The 9530-nt window shown below is 38.7% G+C and overlaps 1 protein-coding gene across 1 annotated transcript; it reads right to left on the bottom strand.

Moving 5' to 3' along the window:
• Nucleotides 1-2363: 2363 nt before the first annotated feature.
• LOC121870759 lies at nucleotides 2364-4861 on the bottom strand. The gene is made up of 2 exons (XM_042372703.1): nucleotides 4720-4861; nucleotides 2364-3691 (listed from the first exon to the last, which is right to left on the bottom strand). Exon 2 carries the CDS (start codon nucleotides 3663-3665, stop codon nucleotides 3165-3167), a length of 501 nt encoding a protein of 166 aa, XP_042228637.1. The 5' UTR covers nucleotides 3666-3691; nucleotides 4720-4861; the 3' UTR covers nucleotides 2364-3164.
• Nucleotides 4862-9530: the final 4669 nt, after the last annotated feature.

Raw genomic sequence — 9530 nt, 5'->3', positions numbered from 1 at the left:
CAAACTGGACATGCCTACCAATATCACCACACTACTATGCAATTTTTTAGACAATAGAAAGGCCAAATTAATCATCGACAACCATCTAGGACAAACTTTCAACCTTCACAGTGGAGTTCCCCAAGGCAGTAATATATCGCCGACATTATACACTGTATACACAGCAGACATGCCGCAACCACGGCAATCAGAATAAGTAGCATATGCAGATGATGTCACACAGATAGTCAGGTACCCGGGAAAATCCAAACAATTGATGGCCATCAGAACAAGCAGAGAAATAGAGATAATAAACAACTATGAAAGAAAATGGAAATTAAAACCAATGTCCAAAAATTCAAAATAATTCACATCGCAAAAACAAATCCCTTCCCCATTATTGTCAACAACCAACAAATACCATATGCTGCCAACGGAAAAATATTAGAACTCAAGATAACCAGAAGCGGAATAATCCCCCACATCAATGAAAGAATAGCAATTGCAAAATCACAACTTACAAAGCTCAGAAGATTCCGCCAATTAAACACCAACACGCAACTTAACCTATACAAAGCACTGATCAGACCACACTTAGAATACCCTCCGATACCTCTGAACACAATCGCAAGAACAAACAAACTTAAATTTCAAGCAGTGCAAAATATAGCCCTCAGAAGAGCGGCAAAACACCAACCACCATACACACAAACAGCACAAGACATACACACAGAACACGGCATAGACCCACTCAACACCAGAAGACACACCCAAGCAAATGCAATATGGGAAAAAAATCCACCAAGAACAGGATCCCATACACATACTAAACCAACTAAATGAGGAAAACAACAACACATCACACAGATGGTGGCCTAGAATAAAAACTGATAACGAAGAACCAGAACCTTTATATACACAACAAAAAGAAGCAAAAGATGGGAACAACTCTCCAGTCACACAAGGACCTGGAGGGACCCCACAAACAAAGACCTCAAAAGATCACAAACACCCACAATAAAAACTAGAAACGAAAAAGATGGGGATCATCCCTCCAGTGCCACAACGACCTGGAGGGACACCCCCCCCCCCCCTAACATAATATGCCCCAAGAAACATAAAATAGAACAACTTAGTTTAGCTTGGCTGAGACCGGCCTTCCCCAACCGCATGAGTCCTCTAATGCAGCACTGTTGACGGAAGACAAAACCTCGTCTCCGCAAGGTGGATAGCCCACAACCTCCTCCTATATTTCCCACTTCTGAACTTTACCTTGTACGGTACCCTTCTTGCACCCTCAGAGCTAATGCTCTCTCCTCTCCGAATCACCGACCGACCTAATTCAGTTGCCTCTGAAGATGTCTTGAATAAAGACGAAAGCTAAGTTGCTCATTTGTTTCCCCTTTTCCCTGTGTGATTATATATATATATATATATATATATATATATATATATATATATATATATATATATATATATATATATATATATATATATATATATATATATATATATATATATATATATTTTTTTTTTTTTTCATTAGCCCAATAGCACGCGGACTTCTCATACAATACCTCAACCCGCCAGGATTCGAACCCACGGCCCACTAGCCCATGACTGTGACCATAGCGTTCCCGGTCACAGTCATGCTTGGGTCAACATATATATATATATATATATATATATATATATATATATATATATATATATATATATATATATATATATATATATATATATATATATATATATATATATATATATATATATATATATATATATATATATATATATATATATATATATATATATATATATATATATATATCATTCAATTGACACTTTCGACTAAATTTTTACAGCTAACAAAGTAACAAAAAATATGTAATGAAACTTTTTACAAGAAACAATATACTAAAGCAAAATAAGGTAATAAATTGGAGTAATATTTTCTCCCTTAATTTGAAGTAAGTTGTAATTTTCACGTCTCTAATATCGAGGTGTTTACGAGTGGAACAAGCTTAGCAACTTTGTAGTAAGTGCTGGAAAGTTTTAAAATGAGGCTAGATAGATTCATGGATGATAGAGAGTGGTAGTAACTCTCGACAGGAGCTGCCACGCACAGGCCAACCGGCCTATTGTAGACTCCTTATTTTCTTATGTTCTTAAGTTCTTATAACGAAGTAAAACACTGTAGGTCACCTTGGTACTTCCTGTGAACTAGACCTATGGTTAAAGATACAGTGTGTATATATATATATATATATATATATATATATATATATATATATATATATATATATATATATATATATATATATATATATATATATATATATATATATATATATATATATATGATTATAGTATGACCTAAACTTTCTAAACCTCCACAGGACCATATGGCTAAAAGCATAGTCTCCCCTCCACCTCCATCTTATTTCACATGAATATTAACTACCCTAATGCTATCTAGGGGTTAAGTTGGGTTAGGTGGTTAATCCCAAGGTGAAATAAGTGTGGTTGGGGGGGGAGGGGGGGCAATCTTCAGGTGGTCCGCATAGTCTTATAGTGTGTATGGACACCAGTTCTAAAAACTACTAGGCGAAATCTCGGACAGAACAGATGCGTTACGTAACAACACTAGACATACACCAGCTCTCCTGGACAGTATATGCTTTACAATGTTTATCATCATCTCAGAAACTCTTTCACCAGCCACTTTGTTTCCCATGAGCTACGATTATGATGTAATAATTTGTGAGTTGGGATTTCAATGTAACCAATTCTTTTTTAGGGGTTGTTTGGAGCAAATATCTTGCACTGCACTAAAATAGCCAACCAAAGTTAGTCTATTAGTTTACACAGAATAAAAAAATAAAAAATGACAATGGCGCTAGAGGTGGCACATATCACTCCCGGGGCAACACCAAAGCACAAGCTGTTGATAGCAAGGTCTGTAACCCCAGAGACCTTGGTTGAAAGAATCCTCAGGTATTGTACATTGGGTATTTCTTTCAATAAGACAATATTCATTGTTCATATGTTTACACCAGATTTACTGTTTATAATTAATAATAAAAAGCGTGAATTTTGTTTTCTAGTGTTTTTCATTTTAGATACGTTCACCAGTTATAGGAAACTCCCCCATCACACTCGATCTCTTCATACCGAACTCTTGCTTACTTGAAGATCTGGATGGAGCACATACAAAAGAAGTCACTAACGCCAGACTGGATGAGGAGGTAGCGCCCGAAGGCTGGAGAAGGGCTCACCAAAGTCACCAAGGCCTTGAGAGGAGCGGGTCCAGCATAGAAGGCGAAAATCGGATTGCTGAAGTAGTCACTTGAGTTTCCCAGTCGCACTGTTACGTCTTGGAAGAAGTGTTTCGTGTTTGCATCTTGACGTGTCAGTATCTTGATGGTGGACACCTGATAAGGAACACCCAAGTCGCCTTTCCAATAAGGTTCGACTGTGTTAATGGTCATGAAGCAGTAGTCGACAAAGAAACAGGTGTAGCCGTTGTACATCTGTTGGGAATTCCGATCGGAATTAAAGGTACTGGAGGATGAGGAGTTTGCAATGGAGAGTGCTATGTCTCTAGGATCATGAGAAGAGGCGAAGCACCTCTGAAAGGGTATTCCAGTTAACAGCGTTTTACCGTTCCACGCCTGTGTCACCATCGCATTGTAGAGTGTACACACCAGATCTGCCAAGTAAAATATAAACAATATACATTGAAAGAAGTTCTCTATTACTTTTATTACAAACTCGGATCATATGAGGATTAGACCCCAGCTTATTTCATCTGATGATTAAACACCCAAACGGTACGTAGGTTAAATTAGGTTAGATTACTTTAGAGTAGGTTAATTTGGGTTAGCATTAGGATGGTTAATCTTCAGGTGAAAGAGGCTGGGGGATTATCTTAAACCCCATCATCCAAACACCAGAGACATTTTGCACAGGATGTATGTCTGTTGATGACGAGCCCGACAGTATTGACAATGACTTGGTTCACGTCATCAGTCTATCCATTATTCAGTACTCTGCACACCTGTATGGTCTTAGGTTGCTTAAAGTGACTACCAGTGCTGGATTACTCCTCAAGGAAGGTCTTCGTGGTCTGTATCTAACTAGGGTGTAAGCCTCCCACAGTCTTACCCTCCTTCTTTGGTCGTTAAACCATACTACTGGTGTCGTTAAACATACTACTGGGGTCGTCAAACATACTACTGTGTCGTCAAACATACTACTGGTGTCGATAAACATACTACTGGGGTCGTCAAACATACTACTGGGGTCGTTAAACATACTCCTGAGGTCGTTAAAACATGCTACTGTGGTCGTTAAAATATACTACTGAGGTCGTTAAAACATACTACAAAGTACTGTGGTCGTTAAACATACTAATGAGGTCGTTAAAACATACTACTGGGGTCGTTAAACACACTAATGAGGTTGTTAAACACAATACTTGGGTTAATAAGAGGAAGATGGTGTGTGTGTGTGTGTGGATGTGGGTGTGTGTGGATGTGGATGTGGGTGTGTGTGGATGTGGGTGTGTGTGGATGTGGGTGTGTGGGGATGTGGGTGTGTGGGTGTGTGGATGTGGGTGTGTGGATGTGGGTGTGTGGATGTGGGTGTGTGGATGTGGGTGTGTGTAAACATATTAAGTGGCAACATGTGAAAGTAAACAAGAGAGAAAACATGACAAACAATAATACGAAGAGTCACCTTGAAGGCAGTAGAGGGAGCACCCAGGTGTGTTCTGACAGTGGAGGGCGCACCTTATTGGTTCTCGTGTATTCAGGGTAACTTTCTGCAGGAGACATCTGCTCGTAATGTCGTGAGGAAACGTCGAGTTCACCTGCAATCAATAACTGGAGAAAGTTGACAGAAAAAAAATAAGAAAAGTAAAAGTCGTGTGAAGGAAATGTTAAAACAAAAAGAAAAAAGAAAAATTACGAATTCAAATGGAACTTGAATATGATCGTTTAACTACAACTGCATGCATGTAATGGCCCCTGTCTCATCAACAGAAGTATTATATAAATGGGTTACTTATATCTGATTTATATTCAGATTCATCCCCTGAAACTTTCCACTGGCTATGAGGTGACATGTTCAATGCACGTGATAAGGTGTGCCCACGGGAAGCTGCGTCATACTATGCTGAGTAAAGGCATAAGTAGCCGGCTCTCTGGCCACCTGAAGCGAGCAGTAGTTTGATATCCTTGACTAGAGGAAGACGTTATTTGAGAGCCGCAGTGGATGGCTCCGTCTTCCCTCGAGGGGGAACGACGTACCTATTCCGTTCTCCCTCGATGGGTCACTACTCATAGTCACTCACACCAACTAATATCGAACGGACGTTGATTCACGTTTATATACATAAACGCAGTCCCTTTCTCATCATACTCATAAATAGTGGAACTTGCGGTTGATCTACACTCAGGAATTATATAAACATAATACTTTTCTAATAAAACAAGGAACTTCAATTGGGTTTCGTTACTAAAGCCCAATATATGTGAACCAACCTGGTTAATTGGGAATTAACCAACCGGTTCTCTCTCTCTCTAAGAAAACATTATTACCTCATAGTACAAGGCGGAGTCAAGGAGGACGGTGGCCGAGGCTGCGACCGCCACCATCACCACACGAGCCGCCGTCCATCTCAATACCTGAAAAATTAGTAAAAAAACCTTAGTATAACGTCTGAATCATCGTTAAAATATGTTAAATAACACCTACCACTAACTGGATCTGCCACACCTACCCTACTGATGAGTAACTCCCACCCCATTCATGGGTAAGGTCTACCCTATTCATGAGTAGCCCCACCCCATTCATGAGTAAGGTTCACCCTATTCGTGAGTAAGGTCCACCCCATTCGTGAGTAAGGTCCACCCCATTCATGAGAAGCTCCCCACCCCATTCATGAGTAAGGTCCACCCTATTCGTGAGTAAGGTCCACCCCATTCATGAGTAAGGTCCACCCTATTCGTGAGTAAGGTCCACCCCATTCATGAGTAAGGTCCACCCTATTCGTGAGTAAGGTCCACCCCATTCATGAGTAAGGTCCACCCCATTCATGAGAAGCTCCCCACCCCATTCATGAGTAGTCCCCCTCCCCAGAGTATTAAGTTTTATATCTAGAAGTGTAAGTAATAAGAGTGCAGAGGTCTTATTGCAACTATATCTTGCGCTAGTCAGGCCGCACCTCGAATATGCGGTTCAGTTCTGGTGCCCTTATTATAGAATGGATATCAATTCACTGGAGACGGTGCAGCGAAGAATTACGAAAATGATTCCGGGACTTAGAAACCTTCCATATCAAGATAGATTAAAGAAACTAAACTTGCATTCCCTAGAAAGACAAAGAGTGCAGGGAGATATGATAGAAGTATTTAAGTGGGGTGAAAGGAATCAATGAAGGAGATATAGATAAAGTTCTTATAATATCCGAGCAGGACAGGACTCATAGCAACGGATTTAAGTTGGATAAATTTAGGTTTAGGGGGGAGATAGGAAGGAACTGGCTCACAAATAGGGTGGTGGACGAGAGGAACAAGCTTAGCAACTTTGTAGGTTTAGGGGGGAGATAGGAAGGAACTGGCTCACAAATAGGGTGGTGGACGAGTGGAACAAGCTTAGCAACTTTGTAGTAAGTGCTGGAACGCTGGAAAGCCTTAAAAGGAGGCTAGATAGATTCATGGATGATAGAGAGTGGTAGTAACTCTCGACAGGAGCTGCCATGCACAGGCCAACCGGCCTATTGCAGATTCCTTGTTTTCTTATGAGTAGCCCCCACCCCATTCAAGTATAACTTTTCCGAGGAGATTGATTGAATTTCTCACCTTGTAAGTCATAGTTAGATTTCTCAGCTGGCGACAGTGGGAGACAGCAGGAGTGGCAGGTGTGTGTTTGGTCACCGACGGTGATCTAATGACGAATGACTAACCGACTACTGCATATCTTGCTACTGTAACACTGTGGCTCCGATTCATACCTCGCGCTTAAGCTGTACGCTCGCCGATTGGTTCCTTACGCCTCGATGTCACGGAAACCCCACCTGGGCCATACTGGGATTGGTTACTTTGCACACGACGTATACAGACACAGCTCCCAATTGCGCACGTCTGTTTTCAATATACATTACTGAAATTGTCAAGGTGCGTGTTAAGGTGCGTGTAGGTAAACTCATTGTTTGATGATTGATGGTGAAATTTTGATCTTATAAATTGCAGCAAGCAAACATTGACAGAACCATTTATTTGTGTTTAAGCATTAACATTTGTAACACTTCATCTACACTTTGAATTTTAATCCATAAACCTGTTTTAGTTATTTGTCGTTTTACTACTATGTTCCTGACATTCACAGCAGTAGTATTTAGATTTATTAACAGTTTAGAATGAACTAAGTCAATTCTTTTATTATCAATCTTCACTTTTCGAAGAATTGTTCAAAGTACAATAATATACACGGTTCAATGGACTGTGTGTTTAATTGATACTACAAGGCTGACCTGTGACATGGTCGTAGTCTCATGGTTTATAACGATGGGAAAAATCCTACTGACAATACAGACAACGACAATGTACTGGGCAGTTACGGGAACTTACTGAAATGTCATCCATCAAAATGTATTAAAGCCATCCATACCATCCTTTTGATAATAACAAATACGTAAACCGACTCCCTGGTTAAGCTGTTACATTCCCGACGGCTCTTCTGACTCCTTAAATAGAAAACCTTGTGAATTTTTGATGACTGACGTTTGTTTAATACATTTTAGAGTTTAGACCATCACCGATAATAAGAAGTCATGGAGCGACATCTAATGGATACTGACCCACAAAACGCTCCGTGAAGTAATATTGTTTCGGTTTGTTATACTGTATAACTTTATTGTCTAGGTTTTGACTAAGAATGAGTTCGGAACCAACAGTTTTAGAAAGTGGAGAGTTAATCTATTATCACGTAAAGAATAAGTACCCCAACTAATTTCACCAAACCTAAAAAACCCAATCTTCATGGGATCTCAAATTTCTATTGACTTCCCCTGAAGTTTAGACAGCCCATTGTATTTTACCTGAGGATTAGACACCCCGCCCCATGAAGAAACAGAATACTGTATGGTGCACGACCACTAACTCGTCAACCTCCTTACCAAATTTCAAGTCTTGTTTTCAAATCTGGTTAAGTGATGGTGATGGACAGCTCCGCACACCCCTTGTGAAGAGACATGAAATAGAACATTTTGAATTTTGGGTGGAAAATTTTGATTTTTTTTTTTGGAAAGATTTGGAAAATTTTGGATGTTTTTTAACATACATATATATTATATATATATATATATATATATATATATATATATATATATATATATATATATATATATATATATATATATAATATATATATATATATATCATTTATTTATTTTTTTTAAAGTGGATTAGCCCTCCCAGGCAAAGGTCACTGACCCACATGAAGCCCTGGAAGGTAATAATAATAATAATAATAATAATAATAATAATAATAATAATAATAATAATAATTCATAGTAAATTAAATATATATATATATATATATATATATATATATATATATAAATAAATGCATATATACCTAATATATATAAATGCATATACACCTAATATATATAAATGCATATACGCCTAATATATATAAATGCATATACACCTAGTATACAGTATATACATGCATACACGCCTGATATATATATATATATATATATATATATATATATATATATATATATATATATATATATATATATATATATATATATACATACTTTTACTTACTTTTATCCTCTTCACCACTGATCGGTTCGTCAGCCGCTTGGGCGATCGGTCACGTCTCTGTTACGCCCTGTTGGCAAGTACTGGGCATGCACCGGCTCCTGAATGTACCTGAACCTGCAATATAAATACATAAATTCATATACACATTATATAAATACATATACACATATATAAAAATACATATACACATAATCTATATAAATACATATACACAATCTTCTTTCACCCCTCCTTCCTCACAAAAAAAAATTCCCTGAGTAACATACTGTGCCAGGGCCGGATTCAGGAGTGGGCAAAGTGGGCAGCTGCCCAGGGGCCAAAACAATCTGGGGGCTTCCAGCCCTCCACATGTGCGGTAGTAGCTATATCAGGGCTGGTCGACTTGAAACCACATGAATGACTCCAGTCATGTCTCAATTTTGTGTGTGTGTGTGTGTGTTGGAAATTTGTACACTATCAATAAATATACAGTCAATAAAAAAATCTCAATGTTTTAATTTCCTCAATATAACTGCATATGGCTTCAAAATTCTCCAAAGAAGTGTTCAAATTTCAAAATTTTCCCGGGGGCTTGCAGCGCCTCCCGGAACTCCCAGATTTTTTATTTTTATTTTTTTTTTTAGGCTCGCTTCACTCGCCACCCCACCCTCTTGGGTAGTTATAATGAGGGGGCCTCCACAAAGAGGCTGCCCAGGGGCCTCCACAGGT

This window comes from Homarus americanus, unplaced genomic scaffold (genome assembly GCF_018991925.1).
Source record: "Homarus americanus isolate GMGI-L3 unplaced genomic scaffold, GMGI_Hamer_2.0 scaffold49310, whole genome shotgun sequence".
Lineage (NCBI taxonomy): Eukaryota > Metazoa > Arthropoda > Malacostraca > Decapoda > Nephropidae > Homarus > Homarus americanus.
Note: the sequence above shows the minus strand (reverse complement) of the source record. Positions and strands in the feature narration are given on the sequence as shown.